General features: G+C 37.7%; 1 protein-coding gene across 3 annotated transcripts in view; it reads left to right on the top strand.

The window, feature by feature from the left end:
- astn1 (astrotactin 1) overlaps positions 1-24,534 on the top strand; it is a 423,229-nt gene that overhangs the window by 151,378 nt on the left and 247,317 nt on the right. For all 3 annotated transcript variants that reach the window (XM_067453477.1, XM_067453479.1, XM_067453478.1), the window contains 3 exons: positions 3,904-3,988; positions 9,591-9,665; positions 23,148-23,285. In XM_067453477.1, the coding sequence (XP_067309578.1) occupies positions 3,904-3,988; positions 9,591-9,665; positions 23,148-23,285 (298 nt within the window). The remainder of the gene's footprint in view (positions 1-3,903; positions 3,989-9,590; positions 9,666-23,147; positions 23,286-24,534) is intronic.

Here is a 24,534-nt window from a genome sequence, read left to right as displayed (position 1 = left end):
TGAGAAACATGACAGTGAACTTGGCAAACTCAGACTTAACCCAGAAACCCTATGACAAGACTATAGAGTATAGGTTCTGTTATATAGGCCTCTTATGACTTACAGCATATACAAATAAAATTGCTTCTGCGTATATTCAGTGAAGAGATTATTAGAAGGGTATGTATTTCTTATGCATACAGCTCTGGCTGAGTGCCTGCTGGATATCAACAGTGATCAGTCAATCACAGCCACTGGATACATGTTTCCTGGCAAAATTGCCATTTACCACCTAGAGTCATAAAGGCTCCCTGCATCTCATTTGAATTGATAAAAATGCTATCATTACCTACGGTACACGGATAATTTACTAATCACTTTGGCAAAGTTTAACAGTTAACTAAGCAAATAATATCAGTGCTATACATTATTCTTGGCCTGCCAAATTGCGCTTATGATCATTAATATATCAAGTTAAGTGTTTATACCCATAATATGACTTTTGAATGACTTTTTTTGCTGTACCGTACCTTTTTTGTTTTAAGCGGACAAATGCACTTTTAGAAGTGTTTTTATACACACCAATCAGGCATAATATTATGACCATATTGTGTTGGTCCCCCTGACCCGTCTCTGATGGACTCCTCTTAACCCCTGAAGGTGTGCTGTGGTATCTGGCACCAATATGTTAGCAGCAGATCCTTTAAGTCCTGTAAGTTGTGAGGTGAGGCCTCCATGGTTCGGACTTGTTTGTTCAGCTCATCCCACAGATGCTCGATTGGATTGAGATCTGGGGAATCTGGAGGCCGAGTCGACGCCTCAAACTGGTTGTTGTGCTCCTCAAACCATTCCTGAAGCATTTGTGCTATGTGTCAGGAGCATTATCCTGCTGGAAGAGCCACAGCCACCAGAATACCGTTTCCATCAAAGGCTGAACATGGTCTCAGCAATGCTTAGGTAGGTGGAGCGTGTCAAAGTAACATCCACATGGATGGAGCACCCAAGGTTTCCCAGCAGAACATTGGCCAAAGCATCACACTGCCTCCGCCGGCTCGCCTTCTTCCCATAGTGCATCCTGGGGCCATGTGTTCCCCAGGTAAGCCACACACACACACACACCCGGCCATCCACGTGATGTAAAAGAACACGTGATTCCTCAGACCAGGCCACCTTCTTCCATTGCTCCGTGGTCCAGTTCTGATGCTCACGTGCCACTGTTGGTGCTTTCGGCGGGGTCAGGGGTCAGAGGTCACCCTGACTGGTCAGCGGCTATGCCGCCCCATACGCCTCAAACTGAGATGCTCTGTGTATTCTGACAGCTTTCTATCAGAACCAGCATTAACTTCTGGAGCAGTTTGAGCTCCAGTAGCTCGTCTGTTTGATCGGACCACACGGGCCAGCCTTCGCTCCCCACGTGCATCAATGATTTTATTGCAATTTAAAACAACTATTAGTAATGCTTTAGATTACCGCCTGTAATGTATTGTGCAAGTAAAGCTAATTTTACTTACCGTAGCCTACGTGTAGGTATAAGGGAACAATATGTAAAGTTTGGCAAATAAAGGGGTAATAACCAAGACAATTAACACATTATTTCAACTGTATGTTGTTGTTTTTTTAATTAACGGGCACTTATTTTACTGTAATGATAGGCAACAATCATAAAGCAGTAAACGATATTAATCTATCATAATTAGATTTAAAGATTGCCTTGTAATAGATTTAAACAAATAATTATCAGCTTTCTCTCCAATTAGCATTTTCCACATCATACAGTTGCCCTTCACACACCAAAACAAAACAAAAAACAGAAAAAACGATTTTGTTTTTTTCTAGTTACTAAACACATTAGTGTTAAAAATCCAATATTAGTTTGCATAATGCAGAATTTAAGGTCACTTGTATTGCATTAGCAGATCTCTGGGTACATAATCACTGCATTGTCAGCATATTGATTACTACTGCTTTGCACCAAATGTCAGCAGATATCAAATGTTTTCTTTAGCCTTTTCACACATTTTATTCCCATTTGTTTCCATGTTTGGTAACACCATTCTTCCTCTGTGCTCCCTCTGTATTTGCATCAGTCTCATCACGTTTTTTTTTTTTTTTTTTTTTAAGACGGGCTGCCCGTTCCTGCTCCGGGTGCAGCCTTGTCAGTCCCATGAACCCAAATCATGACCGACATGCCTGCGGTTTGCCCTGACAAGACTGATCAGTTGAACTCAGAGTGATTAGACCTGTCTGAGCCATGAGCATGCTGAGTAAAGCTGACACAGGGAATCTGCTGCGCATGCATATATGCTTCAACACACACACACACACACACACACACACACACACACACACACACACACACACACACACACACACAAGAGCAGCCATTTACACGTCTGGAGAATCACCATATTGATGTAAACATGACAACGGGGGTCATCATCTCTTGACTCTGAAGGCTATGAATTAATATCAGTCACACAGAGGCGATTCGACTATAGATAGGGCTGTTGTGTGAATGTGAGGGGGGGTAAAATCGGTCTGTCGTGTTCATATCTGCTTCACACAGTAGTCTGAACGAGTTAGGTGAATAACTCACTGGCTCAGGAAACATGACTTCCTGCAGTTAACCTTGACATTTTTTTAAAACACAAATGATCTGTGAATCAGCAAGTTTTTAGCAACCACTCAGCTCAGTATAATGAAAGGTGCACCTCTGGATCTGTTATGATTGCAGTATTTACTAAGAATTTGTTGACTAATGATCTAAAAAAAAGATGATGGACTTGTTACTGTTGTAAATATGAAGGTGTTAAACCCTTTAGAATACGGTTTAATTAGTTAACATCATTAGTTAATGTATTAACTAACCATGAGAAGTTCATTTACTACTGTATTTGCTCATCTTTGTTAATGTTAGTTAATACAAATACAGCTGTTTGTTCATGTTCGTTCACAGTGCATTAACTAATGTTAACGAGTTTTTTTTTTCGAACATGAGAAGATAAAAATACAATAATGTTCAGACATTTAGAAAAGAAAAAGAAAAGAAAAAGTAAAGATGAAAACATAGAATAATAGAAAAGTAAAATAAAAAAACACAGGAAAGTATTTTACTTTTCTGTAAAAACATGCTTCTATCTCATGTACGAAAAAGGAGTAGGAAGAAGTCAAACTTGTATACCCCTTTAATTCTCATTTTCCTTTAAATATATATATATATATATATATATATATATATATATATATATATATATATATATATATATATATATATATAATTTTTTTTTTTTTTTTTTTTTTTTTAATGCACACATTTTAATACATACATTTTTTTTAAATTGTAAATATGCATTCGTAAATGTTGCAATTAACAAAGTTAAAAAAAAAATTCAGAAGCTCATTTCAGAGCTGGACAGTAGTATGATAAAACATTTAGCATTTTTCTGTACATTTACAAAGCAATATATGTTTAAAAGTAATAGAAAGTACACAGAAAGACATTGTTGCTACAGTAATCGTTAGTGTATGACATTGTCATACAAATTTCAAATTATAAATTCTCTTAAAGCTAAATTAAGATGTTATTGCGTTCAAAAACCTGGATAGAGCATAAAATAAAGTGTCTTCAGTCACATTTCTATTTTAAATTGAATGGATGTTTACATTTACAAACTAATCTAAAGAGCTCAGGTGAACAGATCCAGTTATTTACAGTGTTTTAAGGAAGCCTCACATTCAGTTATGATGATTTTTTACAGTATTAACAACAGTATTTTGGCAGAAATCTGGTACCATCCTAACGGACATCCCTCATGGACACACGCGTACTGTAACAATTAGGGCTCAGCACAATGTTATTAAACTTTTATTTAATTTCAATTGGCATTGATAGTGATTGTTTAAATACACTTTGTCTTCTTTCAGGAGAATGTATCTGTTTCGATGGCTACATGAAGGACCCTGTTCACAAGCATCTGTGTATTCGCAATGAATGGGGCCCAAATCAGGGGTGAGTACCATAAGCATATTATGTCGACTCTGATATACTACAGCGTTACTGTATCAGGTATCTGCCACCTGAAATATGCAATATTATATGCAATATTATCCTGTTTGACACTGTGAAGCACTGGCAATCGTGATTGTAAAAGCGCTATATAAAAAAGTTGATTGATTGATTGAAAGTTGGTCGTGCTTCTTAGGAGTAAAAATGTCTCCAGTGCCGATAGCCAGCCAGGTGCTATGCACTGTGGGGAAATTATATTGGTTTGTTTGAATTAATTAGCTTTTTTGTGTGTGTTTTTTTTTTTTGCATGATGCGCTTCCTCTGGAATTCGAAAAGGGATTAGTGCTGTAAAGCTCTGGGTCATTTTAGATTTGCGTGACAGGGATTTGCATTTCAGTACACCAATGAGATGCATGTGTTGTGCATTTTAAAATCCATAAGAAATGATGTAATTCATCACTTGCGTGTATCGTCTCAGAAAAGAATCAAAGTGAATCAAATTATTTTTAAATTCTGCTGTACTTCTTAGTTTCAGAAGTTTTTTAGCAGTGGATTGAATATAAGATCTGCATCTGAACAGATGCCGTCTTTAATGCCATGTCAGTATTACGTCTATTTGGATAGGGACAGATACAAAAAACATAGATAAACTTGAACATTCATTTGATGTATGCATCAAAGTTTTTTTTAGCTAAAGCTAATTCACAACACTTGTCCGTACTTACCAATAAACAAACTTATGCTTCTTAAAGGGTTAGTTGGACACCCGTCAGTCCTCCGTTCATCTTCGGACACAGATGAAGATATTAGTGTTGAAATCTGATGCTTTGTTTGCGAACAAAAACTATTCTCGCCGCTTCATAAAATGATTGTAGAGCCTCTGTAGTGAGATGGGCTTTGTAACGACGTCTTTAGTGCCTTTATGGGTCTTGAGAGAGGAAATGACATTGGTGTCAATGAAGGCCTTTCTGAGCCATCGGATTTCAACACTAATATCTTCATCTGTGTGTGAAGATGAGCGGAGGTCTGACGGCTGGCCAACCACAGGAGGAATTAATCACACAATTTACATTTTTGGCTGAACTAACCCTTTAAAGGTGCACTATGTAGTATTTTTGCAGTAATATATCCAAAAACCACTAGGCCAGTGTTATATATTTTGTTCAGTTGAGTTCCTACAATATCCCAAATGTTTCCAACTATTGAGAAAATTGCTTTTTTAACGAAGGACCGGGACGTGTCAGCATAGCGTTTGAGCGAGTCGCCTGTCAATCGCGTCATATCTGCGCTACCCTCGGTTTTATTCTGCAGAAGCGCTTTACTCTTAGCAGTGTGAACATGTCACAGCACACACACTTAAATGTATCTAATATGATAAACAGATCTGCTTTAACCTTATACTCATGACCAGAAAAGCGGAAATACTGCGGGCGCCCGTCGACTGTGTCCCGTCCTGTCATATAATAAAAGTCCCGGTGTTCGTGAGCTGTGTGTGTGTTTAACAATCGCTCCAGCAGCCGTGCTCAGCTCCTCAACACTCGGTCCTGCTCTGCTTCACTACAGTAACGTTAATAACCGCATCCATGAACATGATTTCTGCCCGAGTCCTATTTTCCACCGGCTGTGAGGTGAAGACCACATGTCCCAAGATGCTGCGCTCACACTTGGCGTCATCAAACTACGCATTTGTTTTGAATAGGCGCCCTCCAGTGGACAGAAAGTTGCATACTGCACCTTTAAGCAAAAACTCTCTTCATTTTGAGTTATTTTTTCCCAAAACAAAGCACCTTTAAGTCAACAAATAGATGAACCAAACACAAATATGAGTGTTTCGCTTCTTAACAGTCCAGAAATAATGAAAGCACTTAAATGTTTGGAGCACAAGTTTCTAATCCCGGGAAGACTTGTATTTAAAGATGTTTGAAGTTAATTAGACCCTCCCTGAGGAGAGTTTCACAAGCTCATCTGGGTTTGAGGCTGTCGCTCTGGAGCGGTTTGATTAAGACTTGGAGGTGAGGAAATCCTTGGCATTTTAATTGGGAGGGAGATGGGAGTGATGACGGTTGGCGAGATGGATCCGATAATTAGAAATCAAATTGGAACAATCAGGAAGATTGCCTTCGGGGAGTGGAGCAGCTCTGGATGCGCATGTTCCCTTTGTGCCATGCTGTGAAGGTGTGAAGAGTTTTTAATTGACTCTAACACTTATTGGAGGAGAAAGAAAGTCTGATGCCAAATGCTTTTAATGTTTCAAAGTGGCAAGACATTTCTTAAACTCTTTCCTAAAAATCCATTTATGACTTGCTATGTGGCACAGGCAGGATACAAGATGTACAAACATATGAAGAAAGTGACTTTAAAGGGTTAGTTCACCCAAAAATGAACTGTCTGTCATTAACTCCTCTCCCTAATGTCGTTCCACACCCGTAAGACCTCCGTTCATCTTCACACACAGTTTAAGATATTTTATATTTAGTCCGAGAGTGTATGCAAGTGTATGCACACTATACTGTCCATGTCCAGAAAGGGAATAAAAACATCATCACAGTAGTCCATATGAGACATCAGTGGGTTAATTAGAGTCTCTTGAAGCATCCAAAATACATTTGGGTCCAAAAATAACAAAAACTACGACTTTATTCAGCATTGGCTTCTCTTCTGGGTTTGTGTTCAATCCTCAAATAAAGATTCAAACGGTTATGAATCAGCGAATTGATTCATGATTCGGATCGCCAATGTCACGTGATTTCAGCAGTTTGACACACGATCCGAATCATGAATATCAAGACAATGCTGAATAAAGTCGTAGTTTGTTATTTTTGGACCAAAATGTATGTCCAGATTGGATTTGCGATCTCTATCCCAGAATAAAACCGGCTCCAGCAGGTTAGCTGTGTAGTGTCCGTTACCATGGTGATAAACACTGATAAAAACCAATCCACCTTCTTGAGCCCGAAAAACCAGAGTTTACTCAAACTAATCTCGAACTTACCTGAGTAACAGTCGGATCGCCAATGTCACATGATTTCAGCAGTTTGACACGCGATCCGAATCATGAATCAATACACTGAATCTGTCCCATGCCTGTCCTGTCTTGTGTGCACATGTGGGTTTTGTCAGTATGGCCTTTGTGCTTCTGTCATTGTCTGATCCCTCCCCCCGTGTTATCTAATTAGTGTTTGATTTCTCCTACCTGTGTTTCCTCGGTCACTGCCTCACTTGTTCCCTTTTATAAGCTCCTGGTGTTTGTCAGTCTTTGTGGTGTCGTTGTATTGTTGACGTCTCCTGTTTCCCCGTGATCTCTGCTGGTTTGTTTAACTTTGTATTTTTATTATTCTATTAAGTGTTTTTCCCCCCTTGTGGGTTTTGTTTTGAGTTTGTTTTATTTTGTAATAAATTATCATTTTTCTGCACTTGAGTCCTCGCACCAATTTCCTTTGTGTGTAGCGTGACGGAACGATACCACCAAGGCTGACAAACACCTGGGGCCTGTACCATGATGGTAGTTTAACAAACTCAGGTTTACAGGATTAGTTTTGAGTTGACAAAACCAAAGCATTGTATTCAGGCTTTGTTGGTCCCATGATGCTGATCATCAGCTTTCTCTGTCAGCTCAGGCTTTGATCCGGAGGTCAGGAGTTTAGCTGTGACATCAGCAGTGAACAGCCAATCACACGCTGTGACATCAGCAGTGAACAGCCAATCACACGCTGTGGAACTGAGATTCACTTCTCGTGAGACAATCAGTGAGATTAATTTCTCTCTACTGCAGAATATTGCGTGATTGAAAAATGTTAAGAATAAAAAATAAAAAAAATACACAGCAAGAAGAAAAGCTGTCTATGAAAGAGGACAACTTAAAGAAAAAATTGTATACATCAATGCCAGTAAAAGTTATGAAGTTAGTTTAGTTGATATAGAGAAAATTGAACATTTGAGCTCAGTAAGCTTCTTTTTTTTTATAGGCTAGTTTTATTAATTGATTTTAAAGCGTATTCATATGACTTTATGCAGGTGATGTTATTTATATGACTTATGTATTAATTTTAACAAAGTGCCTATTAATGATTGATTAACTAAAATGATAAATGTGTAATTGATTAAAGGTATAATAATGACATAAATTATATCTAAATCATTCAAAATTATTATTTTTTATAAATAAGCATTGTTAAAAGCCAGACACTTTAGTCTTTAAAACCCATTTGCTATGTAGTGTCCTTTAATTAGGAGCAGAAACAGGGGGCGTGGCTTTATTGCATCAGAGGTGTGTCACTTTACTCACAGCTGATTGGTCCAATTTCAGTTTGACATCTCTAATCCAGAACATAACCTGCCCTGGAGCAGGTTAGCTGTGAAGTGTAAGTTACTATAGAGATGAACACAGCTAAAAGCCAAACCACTTTAATGGTACCTAAAACCCAGGATTGGCACAAACTAAGCTTAAACAAATCTGGCTAGCCAGCTAATCCGGCTTCATGGTACAGGCCCCAGGAGCTTATAAAAGGGAACAAGGAAACACAGGTGGGAGAAATCAAACACTAATTAGATAACAAGGGGGGAGGGATCAGACAATGACAGAAGCACAAAGGCCATACTGGCAAAACCCACATGTGCACACAAGACAGGACAGGCATGGGACAGAATCATAACTGTTCCAATCTTTATTTGAGGATTGAACACAAACCCGGAAGAGAAGACAATGCTGAATAAAGTCGTAGTTTTTGTTATTTTTGGACCCAAATGTATTTTGGATGCTTCAAGAGACTCTAATTAACCCACTGATGTCTCATATGGACTACTGTGATGATGTTTTTATTCCCTTTCTGGACATGGACAGTATAGTGTGCATACACTTGCATACGCTCTCGGACTAAATATAAAATATCTTAAACTGTGTGTGAAGATGAACGGAGGTCTTACAGGTGTGGAACGACATTAGGGAGAGGAGTTAATGACATGAATTACATTTTTGGGTGAACTTACGCTTTAAAGTTCAGTTTTATTTGATTGGATTAGTTTTGCCCTTCCCTGTGGTAATGTATTCTCCGAACGCTCCTGCTTTTGGAACTGCTATGAATTATGAATGCTGCAGGACAAATGTTGATGCTGAAACAGCAGTAGGTGATCTGGGGTGTGAAGTGGTCTAATCGGCGGCTGTTTTGCTGTGAGTAACAGCTTATTTAGAGAGGCATCAGCTCCTTGTCTCTTCTCTTAAACTGCAGCCACAGCCCCTGTCCCCACAGCTGCCTTTCTGCATTAATCTCCATCAGTTCACTGAGCTTTGGATAAATACACACGCTATACACGTCTATACGGCTCTGACTGACAGAGATGCAGTGTTTACACACAGCATCTGCTTGAGGCAATTCTGTGATGTTCATGGTAGGAATGTAATTGGTTTGATGTGAGTTAAGGAACTCCCTTTTATGAGACGGTTATGTTTTCATCACAGGGTCATGCAATTTTAAAAGTCACGTGGCTTAGTGGAGACTGGAACTGTTTAACAATGAATGAAGAGTCCATGGTGTGACATACAGTTTTTGTATTATTATTTTAATCATTAATTATTCATTTGTTGTTTTTTTCCATTTCTGTTTTGCAGCCCATGGCCATACACAATCTTTCAACGTGGCTTTGACTTGGTGATGGGAGAGCAGCCATCTGATCGCATTTTTCGGTGAGAAAAAAAAATCTGTTTATTTGAACTATAAAGCTTGTGGCACGGTTTAAAAATTGGAAGATGTCTTAGTACAAGGTATACACTCCCTAAAAAAACAGAAAAAGGTTAAATTGGGGATATACAGAGCCCTCGAGTTCTTAAATCATGTTTAAAGGACCCTTTGCAGCAAAAAGTATTATAGTGAAATGTCTGAAATATTTTGCATACTTTTTAACAGATTGTTTTCTCTAGTGATACAGTATGTTTACAAGTTGCAAGTTAATTCGTAAAATGTTAAGAAAAAGCCAGAATGTGAAAATTACACGATTAAGTCATTAAAAAACTTAATCTAGAAAATGATCCCATGATGTGAACCTCTAAACGATTCTATATGTGAAGCGCCTGACAGAACCCTTTAAGGCCCTATAGAGACCCTTTGTACAATCAGAGTTATAGATAAATATCCTGGCTCTTCCAAGCTTTATAATGGCAGTGAAGCCCAAAAAGAGCATCTATCCATCATAAAAGTGCATCTATCCATCATAAAAGTGCATCTATCCATCATAAAAGTGCATCTATCCATCATTAAAGTGCATCTATTCATCATAAAAAAGCATCTATCCATCATAAAAAAGCATCCATCCATTACAAAAGAACATCCATCCATCATTAAAGTGCATTTATCTATCATTAAAGTGCATCTATCCATCATTAAAGTGCATCTATCCATCATTAAAGTGCATTTATCTATCATTAAAGTGCATCTATCCATCATTAAAGTGCATCTATCCATCATAAAAAAGCATCCATCCATTACAAAAGAACATCCATCCATCATTAAAGTGCATTTATCTATCATTATAGTGCATCTATCCATCAATAAAGTGCATCTATCCATTACAAAAGAACATCCATCCATCATTAAAGTGCATCCATCCATCATTAAAGTGCATCTATCCACCATTAAAGTGCATCTATCATCATAAAAGTGCATCTATCCACCATTAAAGTGCATCTATCCATCATAAAAGTGCATCTATCTATCATAAAAGTGCATCTATCCATCATAAAAGTGCATCTATCCATCATTAAAGTGCATCCATCCATCATTAAAGTGCATCTATCCATCATAAAAGTGCATCTATCCATCATAAAAGTGCATCTATCCATCATTAAAGTGCATCTATCATCATAAAAGTGCATCTATCCGTCATAAAAGTGCATCTATCCATCATAAAAGTGCATCTATCATCATAAAAGTGCATCTATCCATCATAAAAGTGCATCTATCCATCATAAAAGTGCATCTGTCCATCATAAAAGTGCATCTATCATCATTAAAGTGCATCTATCCATCATAAAAGTGCATCTATCCATCATTAAAGTGCATCTATCTATCATTAAAGTGCTTCTATCCATCATAATAGTGCATTTATCTATCATAAAAGTGCATCTATCCATCATAAAAGTGCATCTATCCATCATTAAAGTGCATCTATCCATCATTAAAGTGCATCTATCCATCATTAGTGCATTTATCTATCATTAAAGTGCTTCTATCCATCATAATAGTGCATTTATCTATCATTAAAGTGCATCTATCTATCATTAAAGTGCATCTATCTATCATTAAAGTGCATCTATCTATCATTAAAGTGCATCTATCTATCATTAAAGTGCATCTATCTATCATTAAAGTGCATTTATCCATCATAAAAGTGCATCTATCCATCATTAAAGTGCATCTATCCATCATTAAAGTGCATCTATCCATCATAAAAGTGCATCTATCCATCATAAAAGTGCATCTATCCATCATTAAAGTGCATCTATCCATCATTAAAGTGCATCCATCCATCATTAGTGCATTTATCTATCATAAAAGTGCATCTATCCATCATAAAAGTGCATCTATCTATCATTAAAGTGCTTCTATCCATCATAATAGTGCATTTATCTATCATAAAAGTGCATCTATCCATCATAAAAGTGCATCTATCCATCATTAAAGTGCATCTATCCATCATTAAAGTGCATCTATCCATCATAAAAGTGCATCTATCCATCATAAAAGTGCATCTATCCATCATTAAAGTGCATCTATCCATCATTAAAGTGCATCCATCCATCATTAAAGTGCATCTATCCATCATTAAAGTGCATCTATCCATCATAAAAGTGCATCTATCCATCATTAAAGTGCATCTATCATCATAAAAGTGCATCTATCCATCATAAAAGTGCATCTATCCATCATAAAAGTGCATATATCATCATAAAAGTGCATCTATCCATCATAAAAGTGCATCTATCATCATAAAAGTGCATCTATCATCATAAAAGTGCATCTATCATCATAAAAGTGCATCTATCCATCATAAAAGTGCATCTATCCATCATTAAAGTGCATCTATCCATCATAAAAGTGCATATATCATCATAAAAGTGCATCTATCCATCATAAAAGTGCATCTATCATCATAAAAGTGCATCTATCATCATAAAAGTGCATCTATCCATCATTAAAGTGCATCTATCCATCATAAAAGTGCATATATCATCATAAAAGTGCATCTATCCATCATAAAAGTGCATATATCATCATAAAAGTGCATCTATCCATCATAAAAGTGCATCTATCATCATAAAAGTGCATCTATCATCATAAAAGTGCATCTATCCATCATAAAAGTGCATCTATCCATCATAAAAGTGCATCTATCCATCATTAAAGTGCATCTATCCATCATTAAAGTGCATCTATCCATCATAAAAGTGCATCTATCCATCATAAAAGTGCATCTATCCATCATTAAAGTGCATCTATCCATCATTAAAGTGCATCTATCCATCATAAAAGTGCATCTATCCATCATTAAAGTGCATCTATCCATCATTAAAGTGCATCTATCATCATAAAAGTGCATCCATCCATCATAAAAGTGCATCTATCATCATAAAAGTGCATCTATCCATCATAAAAGTGCATCTATCATCATAAAAGTGCATCTATCATCATAAAAGTGCATCTATCCATCATAAAAGTGCATCTATCCATCATAAAAGTGCATCTATCCATCATTAAAGTGCATCTATCCATCATAAAAGTGCATATATCATCATAAAAGTGCATCTATCCATCATAAAAGTGCATATATCATCATAAAAGTGCATCTATCCATCATAAAAGTGCATCTATCATCATAAAAGTGCATCTATCATCATAAAAGTGCATCTATCCATCATAAAAGTGCATCTATCCATCATAAAAGTGCATCTATCCATCATTAAAGTGCATCTATCCATCATTAAAGTGCATCTATCCATCATAAAAGTGCATCTATCCATCATAAAAGTGCATCTATCCATCATTAAAGTGCATCTATCCATCATTAAAGTGCATCTATCCATCATAAAAGTGCATCTATCCATCATTAAAGTGCATCTATCCATCATTAAAGTGCATCTATCATCATAAAAGTGCATCCATCCATCATAAAAGTGCATCTATCATCATAAAAGTGCATCTATCCATCATAAAAGTGCATCTATCATCATAAAAGTGCATCTATCCATCATAAAAGTGCATCTATCCATCATAAAAGTGCATCTATCCATCATTAAAGTGCATCTATCCATCATAAAAATCCATCATACATTTAATATAACTCTGATTGTAATCGTCTGAAAGCAGAATGTCATACACACCTACGATGACTTGAGCGAGAGTAAATCATGGGCTAATTAAAATTTTTGGGTGAACTTTAAATGTGCCTTAAATGTCCAAATGCTTTTTGGGGCTACTTTATTTAGCAAAATGTTCACATTCCTTATATATTATGCCAGAAAATGAGCTTTGAAAAAAGGTGCTGACAAGTATGTAATAGGTTTCTGTTAAGAGCTTGTGAAATGCAGTTCACTTATTTTGTCACTTTGGCTAAGATGACATTTCTTTATTCATCCTCAAAGCTCCTTTCACAGTTCAAATAAAAACTTGAAAATGGTAAAATGACGTAATTACTTTTAATACTGGGCCACAGAATGTGTTTGCCCACAAATGCAAATGTTATCCGTGTACAAAGGCAGGGATTTAGACAGTGTTTACCTCTGGCTACTGAGACTCAAGACTAATCGGTTCATTGCTTTATGCACTTGAGATGTTTCAATCTGCGAGGTGTATGTTTTGGAATATTTAGCTGTGCTAATCCAATTTTAGCAACATATGGTTACCTTCAGCTGCCATGCATAATCTTCATGTGCTGAATTATTCATAGATCTCATCCATGACATTGCAAAGTCCTTTGATTGTTGAACCCTAATTCGTTTGCACAAATTGCAAGCTATTTATTTACAAATCTTACGAATCGGCGTTCTTTCACATTTGAAGACAACACCCGGAGGACATCGCGTAATTGGAATCTGTGTTATACCCCCAAAAGGTGTAAAATCTCATATCCCTTGGCTATGGGCCACCAAACAAATACATTTCATTTGGACAATTAAATGTTTTATTTCCAAACAAACCTGAATGTTTGAGACGACTCGAATGAAAGATTTATTTTCAATTTCACAGAGCTTTTCCTCATACATCATTGATTTGTGCCATGAATCGATAGGAAAGGCCATAATCAATTTTGAATGCTTTACTTATTCATTTATATATCTAGCTTTCGATATCAGACTCCGAAATGATGTGACTGACATTTGGTAGACTCTGAAAGTGGCGTTATGAAGTACAAACGTGAGAGATGGAAGAAAGATGTGTTCTTATGGTGCAACCAACCATCAGTATTTTCATAAAGTCTGTAATCTGATTTACTTTCCAATCTTCAAACCATTCAAAGTTAGAAAATAAGAGCTTTTCACACTCAAAATCATGCTTTATGGTGTCTGTAAACATCCAATGTAAACTATGTTAGCCTCATGATTATGCTGCTTTTAACAGAGCTGCACTTTATGAGCATTTCTCTTCCGTCCCGTTCTGAGATAGTTTAAAAGGTACCCTGACGCTTTTTGATAGATGTGTTTTTCCCTTTTAACTTCCACCTGTGAGACGGGAGTTTTATCCTGGTCTCAGTGTTGTGTTCAATAATCCATTTACAAGTCACTTTCCTGCTGAACTCAATTGAAGCTGCTTCACACTAGCAGGAAACAAAATTCAAATGTGTCAAGCTCCACGTTATTTCCCTTTCTGTCCTGAATCTGCGTATTACAAAACACTTGGGCGAGTTTGGAGCAAATCTGTGGTGTGTGAACATAGCTTTGGGGGATTTATTATAAATTATAAAACATTTATGAGTGCTGAAATTTCGCTTTCAAAGAAACTTCTACTTTTTAATCGATCTTTTTACCATTACCAGCCGGAGAAAACGCAGTGCGCACGTGAAATGAGCAAGGCTTAATTGGATTGAATGTAAACGGTAGCTGATGATGGATGATATATTGACAGAAATGAGTTTGTGGTTCCAGCTGATGAGACACACACACACACACACACACACACACAAAATACCCCAGGTGTGATGAGAGATTCATGTAGAGAAATCCAAACTGCAACTGCTAAACAAACTTACTGAGTATTGCAGCATATTGTGGTCAGAATTCAAATGCAATTACATTTACATTTTCTAGTTTAAACTACATTTGCATATTCCTCACAAGTGACAGTCCTCTTGTTTTCAGTGCATTAATAACGAGCGCTGGTTACAGTTGCTTTTTCTGTCCTATCCGCTAGTACATGTGATATTTAACACATCTCATGTAACGTGTTAATAGGAATGGTCTCATGTGAAGTTAATTTGCATGCAAGACATTACCTGAAAAAGCTAAATTGAGTAGCAAATGCATTTTGATTTGCATGCATTATTTGGACAGTGATGTTTTTTATTTAAATCTGATGCTAAATGTAAAGTACATCGAAAAGACATTTTGGTCCAAAAACAACAAAAACTACAACTTAATTCAGCATTTTATTTAAGTCCTCAAATAAAGATTCAAACGGTTATGAATCAGTGTATTGATTCATGATTCGGATCGCCAATGTCACGTGATTTCAGCAGTTTGACACGCGATCCAAATCATGAATCAATACACTGATTCATAACCGTTTGAATCTTTATTTGAGGACTGAACACAAACGCAGAAGAGAAGACAATGCTGAATAAAGTCGTAGTTTTTGTTATTTTTGGACCCAAATGTATTTTGGATGCTTCAAGAGACTCTAATTAACCCACTGATGTCTCATATGGACTACTGTGATGATGTTTTTATTCCCTTTCTGGACATGGACAGTATAGTGTGCATACACTTGCATACGCTCTCGGACTAAATATAAAATATCTTAAACTGTGTGTGAAGATGAACGGAGGTCTTACGGGTGTGGAACGACATTAGGGAGAGGAGTTAATGACAGACATTTAATATTTGGGTGAACTAACCCTTTAAAATAATGATAATAAGACATGTGGCATTATCAGGACCCACAAATATTCCCCCATTGCATTATCATTCATTAGATTCAACATAGTAGTTTAACGTAGTACTGACACTAACACGTTTTGTCCCACACTGTAATTTTCATTTTGGGTGAACTATACACTATACATGTTGTTGCATTTTTTAATTTTTTTTTATTTATTGTGATATATTACACCCCTAATAACAATACATCACAGTTGTTTAAACCAATAAGCATTAAGCTGTGTCATCAGCAAGCCGTTTCCCATTGTGCTTCTGATCAGCACAGTCGGAGGAGAGCAACTTAACGCGGACACACTTCTAACCGGAATGCATTTAATGGTGATTTCACGGTGATCGCTTCTGCACACACTTCGCTCAACTCCAATAAGCCCATTCACAAACCCTCTTCTGTGGCCTCATGGGATAGTAAAGTTTCCATCGTATGCACACTTCAAAATCACTTCAGATTAGAATCACGAATGAACTAACAAGACACACCTGAAAGTAATCAACACAATGAACCAATGAGAAGGCAGAACTGCTAAGACAAAAAAGAGCATGGGCTGAATCCGAAATCGCCCCTAAACCCTCAGTCTCTATTACCTACTTTAGTCCACTAGCACTAGAAGGAGTAAAAGAAAACAAGTGAGTGAATTCAGACGGCCATTGAGCATACATCGGCTTGTTATTTGTAATTGCACTCGTCATTGCTGTGCAATGTGGGATTGAATAAAAGCACTCAATAAAGTCCACTTGGGTTTCGGACACCACAACAAATAGCTGTCCCTTTAAATAATGCACTATATGAGGGTTAAAGGGGCGATTTCAGATTCAGCCATGAACTATGGGGTCACACGACAGGATCACATGAGGAAAACGGGAAACAAATATGTGACCCTCGCCCAGAAAACCAGTCATAAGGGTCAATTTTTGGAAATTGAGATTTATACATCATCTGAAAGCTGAATATATAAGCTTTCAAAATAAGCTTTCCATTGATGGATGGTTTGTTAGGATATTACATTCTTTGGCCGATTTGAAAATCTGGAATCTGAGGGTAAAAAATATCTAAATATTGAGAAAATCTCTTTTAAAGTTGTAAAAATTAAGTCCTTAGCAATGCATATTATTAATAATAATGGACCATCAGTGTGAACCTAAACTTTGAATTTCAACTAAGAATATTTTTTTTGTCTGTGAGGATCATTTGATTGATTGATTTGTCTTCCCAGCTTATGTATTAATTAGGGATGTCCCGATCAGGGTTTTTTGCCCTCGAGTCCGAGTCATTTGATTTTGAGTCCCGATCCGATACTTCTATAATACATTTTTTTTTTTTAAATAAGGAGGAGCGAAAAAAAAAACGATCCAGGATGTCCCTTAGTTTTTATTTAATTAACCTTATTTTAACATTCAACAACTCAGTAAAAAACAAACAAAACAAAAAAACAGCACTTCTGTGAGGCAGCTTGAACAATGAAGTAATAAATAACATACATCGTAGTTGGGACCGTAGTTGCGCAGTAGAGAGCAGATATCAAAGCCTGCCCATGCTCTCACAGATCCAGAACAATTAATTACGCTGGTGTGAAATAAACTGTTGGTCACGTAGGTGGGGCAAATTAACCAATAATTAGGTCTCAAGATAGGCGGGGCCAAGACAACAGATAGATATGAGAGCACATGGCACAATGAAACGCATGGCAAGCCATGTGCTCTCACCAAATGTGACACAAAATTGAGCCATTGAGACGGAAATGTAGAAATTAAATTAAAGAAAACAATCTGCTGCCAAAAATCCAGAAAAAAGTCTGTTAGTACCTCAGTGACAACTTCACTCAGAGAAGACGTCGATCTCAGCTGTCAATCATGACGTCACACACCCGTTTTTCATCAAATAGCGAACTAAAACTAAACTTATTTAAAAAAACGAACATTTGAAATGAAATCATCGTGATGATAACTGCCTACAATGACATAAACTAACTTTGCGGAAAAAATGTTTGAAGTGTAATTTGATTGTTTAGTTTGCCTCGCGTCCATTTGAAAACACGGAGGTGCGGCTATATTGGGACTGGCCACCGGGGGGCGCTGGAGGCCCGGAGGCTTCAGTTTCTGAGAGGAGCGCTGATTTAAACAACAAACGTGACGTCATGCCGCACGCATTTGCTGTTTCCGTGTGGAGTTTAAAGGGTCAAACTCTGTGCCACCCCATAACTATTGATGTGTTTAAAAAAATAATGATAATATACATATATATCCGAGTCCTGATCGGGAGGTAACGTCTGATTCCGATCGAGTCTGAAATCACGTGTTCGGATCGGGACATCCCTCGTAATAATGCGTTATACAGAGATCCCCATGCAGTCTCATCAGTTGCAGCAGCAGTTGATGACATTCCTTCGGCTGCTTTTCTCCTCAGCTCTCAGATGCGCTCAGCTCTGTGTGTGCAGTGAGAGTGCAGGCGGCTATAATTGAAGAACCTGCATTTGACCTGCAGTTGGCAGTGGCTTATTTATTCAGACATAGGGAAAAGATGCAAGTTTAATAAACTTAACAGCAATCAAGAAAAGCCATTTATTGCACCGTTGTAAACAGCAGCAGACGGAGAGTTACATTCATAGTACACAAGAGGAGGGTAATCCGAGGATTAAAGTTGCTTTTCTTTTTTCTTTTTTTCTTTTTTGGCAGTTGATTCAGGGTCTGTTTAGTTCAGTGTAATATGTGATCCTTGTTTGATACTTTTTGACAGAAATAACTTGATTTCAGCAAGGTGTCAGGGTTCTGTCACTTCGGTCTGGTTTATTTCTTGGTTTTGTGAGAGAGCTGTGACTCTCCCATATTCGTCTCGTCTCTGTGTGACTGCACAGTCTCAAGTGTGTTCGAGTTGTGCGCTCTCGTGTCTCCATGTCTTGTTTAATGTTGGGAGCGAGATGTTCAGATCCCGGCACTCAGTTTCGTGTCGTGGTTCGGACATTCGCACTTTCTGTTTTAATTCTGTGTGTATGGATTGTGTCCTCACTCTTGTCTTGTCCCGTGTCTTTTGGAGCACTTAGTCTATGGGCCCTATTTTAACGATCTGAAACGCAAGTGTCAAAGCGCGAAGCGCAAGTAACTTTGTGGGCGGGTCTCGGCGCTGTTGCTATTTTCCCGGCGGCATAAATGGCTCTTGATCTAAAATGGGTTGGTCTGAAGTAGCTTCATTATTCATAGGTGTGGTTTGGGCGTAACGTGAATAAACCAATCAGAGCGGAATCCAACATTCTCTTTAAAAGCAGGAGCGCAAGTTCCATTATGGGTTGCTATTATTATGGCGTATTTACCAGACGCACGCCAGGAGTGGTTCACAGCCTGAATAATTTGTAAGCTAGATTTATGCCTATTTTTTTCACACCTTCGTGGCACACCACAATGATTTCCGTCATCTCGTGTTAATATTTTTTTAGTGTAACAATTTATGATTTGCAAAAATAACTGTTGCATCTGTGTAGATTACATGAGCAAAGTGTATGCGCGTTGTGCACGCTATACATTATGGTCAAGCATGCGCCCTTAAAATAGCAAAATAGCACCAGGGATTGTTTGCGCCGGAACACGCCTCCTTTTTTGCGCTGAACCGCCCAGGGAGCGCAAGTTCATTCACTAGTTTAGTGACGTGCTTCTGTGGAGGGAAAAGCGTGCTTTGCGCGGGTGCAAAATAGGAATGACACATGCGGCGGTGTACAAAGTCAATTGCGCTGGGTGCAAGATAGGACCCTATGTCTTCATTGGCCAGGGGGGTATTCCAGAAAGCAAGGTTAACTCTTTCTCCGCCAAACACAGAATTTTCCGTTATTTGTGAGAAAATGCTTCCCGGCCAAAAACGGAATTTTCCGGGTTTCCGTGTTTTCACTGTCAGACGCTAGGGGGCGCTATTGTGCATCTCCTGAATGAGTACAGAATCTCCTGATCAAAACACACATGAGGAAGACGCATTAAAACAAGCGATTGTATGTAAGCGGATGAATATGCAAAATAATGTGATCATCAACATAAAACATCATATAAATCTATCTGTTTCTGAATGAGATGTGGACTCTACAGGACTGAAGCTTTAGGGGTGTTGATGGACTCGATATCCTCCATCTGTGTTTGACCATCTCTGAATCTGATCTGGAAACTTTTTGTTCAAAATGTTGTTTTTTATGAAACTTACCCATATTCAATTGTCGATAAAAAATAATGCATGAAGCTAGAATAACGGTTTTCTATTAAGGATATTCTATGGGCTATTCAATTTTTGTGAAAATGGTCAAAAACGCTGGCAGCTGGCAACCGTTTTTTAAAAACGCTGGCGGGGAAAGAGTTAACTTATGGTCAAAAATACCCTTAACTCTCGGTTGATTAACTCAAACCTTGCTTACTCAAGGTATGCTGGTTCCACAAACGTGTCTGTGAGTAAATTCAGACAACTCCCGGTTAACACACAAGCCATTCTCAACAGAGCAACGACTCAAGGATTCACTATGAAAGCAGACGCTACGAAAGCATGCCATTCTACTTCTTTCTTCTTTTGTTTAATGGTGATTTACATAACCTACTTAGTGCACATCGCCACCTACAAGGCTTGTGATGTGTGTTTTCTGGCCATATGCTCAATTGTTTGTCACATTTGGTGTGAGCACATGGCTTGTCATGTGTTTCATTGTGCCATGTGCTCTCATATCTATCTGTTGTCTTGACCCCGCCTTGTTACCTAATTATTGGTTTATTTACCCTACATGTCCTCCCTCATCTCTTGCCTTGTTTGCTCACTATTTACTCTCCTTGGATGAATCCGAAATCGCCCCCTAAGCCCTCAGTCACTATTCCCTACTTTAGTGCGCTAATACAGGAGTGAATGAAAACAAGTGAGTGCATTCAGACAGCCATTGAGTGTACACTGTCTGTACACTCGTTATTGCTGTGTCAAGTGGGATTGAATAAATGCACATAATAACGTTCACTATGCTTTCGGGCACCACAACAAATGGCTGTCCTCTCAAATAATGCCCTATTTAAGGGTATAGGGGCAATTTCAGATTCAGCCCTAGTGTTTGCAGTCCTGTGCTGGATCGTCGTCGTATGTGCTTCATACTTCTCCTTGTGCCAAGTCCGTTCTCAGTTTCCCCTCGGGGTAGTTTTTGTTTTATTTTTATTAATAAAAGCCCATTAATCTGCATCTGAGTCCTCACCTCATCCCTTCACCCAACCCTGACAGAATGTACCATTAAATTGATCAAACGAAACCTTAAAGGCATTTAACAATTATTTTTTTCTTTTAAAGTGTATTGAACTTTCTATTCATAAAAGAATCTGGAAAAAATAGCATTGTTCCATAAAAATGCAAACAGTTAATAATAATTAACTTAACTTAACTTAACGTTAATAATAATATTCAGCATATTAGAATGATTTCTTCATGCGACACTGAAGAATAGAGAAATTAACATTCAGATTTGATCACAGGAATAGATTGCATTAAAAAATATATTATAATAGCAAATATTATAATTTATCACCTTATTACCGTTTAGTTATTTATTTTATTTTTTTCTGTATTTTTGGTCGAAAACATGCAGTCTTGGTGAGCATTATTTCAAAAACACACAAAATTATATCATTCCTAAACTTCTGAATAGTAGTCTACATGTACAGTAACAAGCAACTGCATAAATAAAGCCAGCAAAGAGTAAAACAATATTCCTATAAGAGTAACCACATTAGTTATTTATGCCGCAATATGTGCTGGGAGCTTGCAAACCCTTAGCAAATCAGGAATATCATTCATTATAAAACTCTAAGCCCAGTTTGCACAACATTTGGGGGAATACTGTCAGTCTAACAAGTGTTTTGAAAATGATTCACAATTCATAGTTGGCTCTGTGTGACTCAAAAGCCCCGTACACTTGATAAAATGTCATTTTATTCTTACAGTGTAGGTGTAAATCACATCGCATAATACTGGAAAACTAAAAGTGCTTCCAATTATGTAATCAGACTGTATTTGTGCTGGCATAATGCATCTTACACAACTAGAATTACTGAGGTGATTGTTTAGCTCATATACTTCCTGAGGTGCATGGGTGAAACATAAAATGATAGTTGAGTTTATGGGGGAAAGCAAATGAATAAAGGAATGAATCAACAAGGGAATGAATCAATGAATCATTCAGGCACATCCTGGTTATTTTGAAGCACGTCTTCAGAGAAAAATAAAACTTTGTTCTTCTTTATTTTCATTGCATGCGGCTCAGTTCTGGACGCAACTGCATTTATCGATCGAGTGTTATGACACTAAGTCGAAACCTCAGGACTTCAATGTGAACTGAAGTGAAGAAAAGCAGAGCTAGCTTGTAGATGAGCCAGTTTTCAATTACTCCCACAAACTCTTTGGACCTTCTGTTCTGGGCATTATTTCTCAATGCTCAGTTGCTTTGTTTTTGTTGTCCTCTATGAATATCCTCCCACGAGCTGATCTTATCCGCCTGGACGTCTCTCAGCAGTAAAACCAAGGTCAGATAAGCGTTCCTGTAATGGCTCAAGTTTTAAAATGTGCGACTGTTTTAGAGTGAGGGTCAAACTGGAAATGCTGTTATATCAAATGTTTCAGGAGAGCTGGAGAGTCAACTTAAGAATAAACTTAATTTGAACCTTTAGATGGACTAGTAAGAAAAGGCATTATTTGTTAAACCCCTGCGCAACTGTGCAGAGGCGGATACAATAAACCAAATGAATAAATGTCTTTACTGTACATGTGGGAGTCACTCATGGGGATGTATGGATTTTTTCTTGGCAGAAATCATTGTGTAAATATGAACAATAACGTCTCTTTTTTCTGTCTGACGGTGTCATTCGGTGTCACCTTGGACTCCACTATTTTTAATTCCTAGGGATACACTTTCTTTCTTTAAATAAAAAAGAAAAATAATTTTAAAACTATGTCGTCCAAATGCCAGTTTTCTTGTCTCACAGTGTAGCAGTACAGGTTGAAATTATTCACTGTGCCTTTTTGTGTTTCAGATTCACATATACTCTTGGAGAAGGCATGTGGCTTCCGCTTAGCAAAAGCTTTGTCATTCCTCCAGCTGAGCTGGCCATCAACCCTTCTGCCAAGTGCAAGACGGATATGACTGTCATGGAGGACGCAGTGGATGTCAGGTAGGAGATGACATTTTCAATCTAAGTTTCAAAGAAGAGTAGCTGAACAGTATGACATATTCAAATGCATTAGTTGCTAAATAAAATGTTTAAACTGACGGTTTAGACCAATCCTCGAGCAGCCTCCCTAGTGTGTTATAACTGTTCCTTCACTCTTAAAAATGTTGCCATCCTTTATTTTATCATACCTGCTTTTTATATTTTTAATACAAGTATGTGAAAGTTGTTCAGAAAGATTTAAAGTGTTTTTTGTCACAAATCTTTAAAGGGTCATAACATACAGTTTGTGTCAGTCTCATGTTGATCTGGAGTATCTGTAGAGTCGTGTTGATCCTTCATATCTCACGAGAGTCTTTAGTTTATCATATTTATAAAAGACAGACACATTGAACCGATTCTTTCTGAAAACAGCTGAGCTCGTGGAGGAGTGCAGTGGGCGGAGCTAAAGACACACACAAACACACACCCACACGCACACACAAATGCAAATTCGCACGCACACACACCCAAACGCGCACGCACGCACACCAACACGCACACACGCAAAGACACATACATACATACACACAATGCATTGGTGTTGTTCACATTATATGCATTAAATAGGTGATGTGTGTGTGTGTGTGTGTGCGTGCGTGCGTGCGTGCGTGTGTGTGCTCATCCAGGAGAAGTGCCCATACAATGAATTCTGCCATACTTGAGTGAAAAAAAAACAACCCACAAAAAACCTTTCCCAAACTTGTTTGAATTCTGAAGGAGTGTATTTGGCACAGAAATACTCTGTCATACGTCCAACATTTTTTTACTTGTCTGTGTTTGGCATGAGAATTAAATATTTAAAAGTGTAAATAAGGCAGAATGCATGAAATGGCATTAGACCCCCCCTTAAAATAAATCTTTATAAAGTTAATTCTGTGTCAGTCCCTCAGTCCCAAAAGAACAGGCAAAGCATCATTAAGGTCACCTACATTTGTTCCAATTAATTTGCATATTGATTCAGGTCAAAATGGGGTGGAAAGTAACTAAAGAGTTTATTCTGTGTTTGACACAGTGAATTAAAAAAAACAAAAAAACAAAAGACTGTTGTATTGTTCCTACCGTTCGTTCACATTGGTAGTGATTCCTCTGGGATGTTCGTGTTTTCTGGGAGAACAACAGGAAGCAGAACTGAGCAAACGGTCACTTCTTTTTCTCTTCGGATGCTAGCGACTAAAATTACCACCAAATTAAAGTTGAACACACGGTTCCT

The sequence above is a fragment of the Pseudorasbora parva genome, chromosome 9, assembly GCF_024679245.1.
Source record: "Pseudorasbora parva isolate DD20220531a chromosome 9, ASM2467924v1, whole genome shotgun sequence".
In the NCBI taxonomy this organism is placed as follows: Eukaryota; Metazoa; Chordata; class Actinopteri; order Cypriniformes; family Gobionidae; genus Pseudorasbora; species Pseudorasbora parva.
This window is presented reverse-complemented; position numbering and strand designations above follow the sequence as displayed.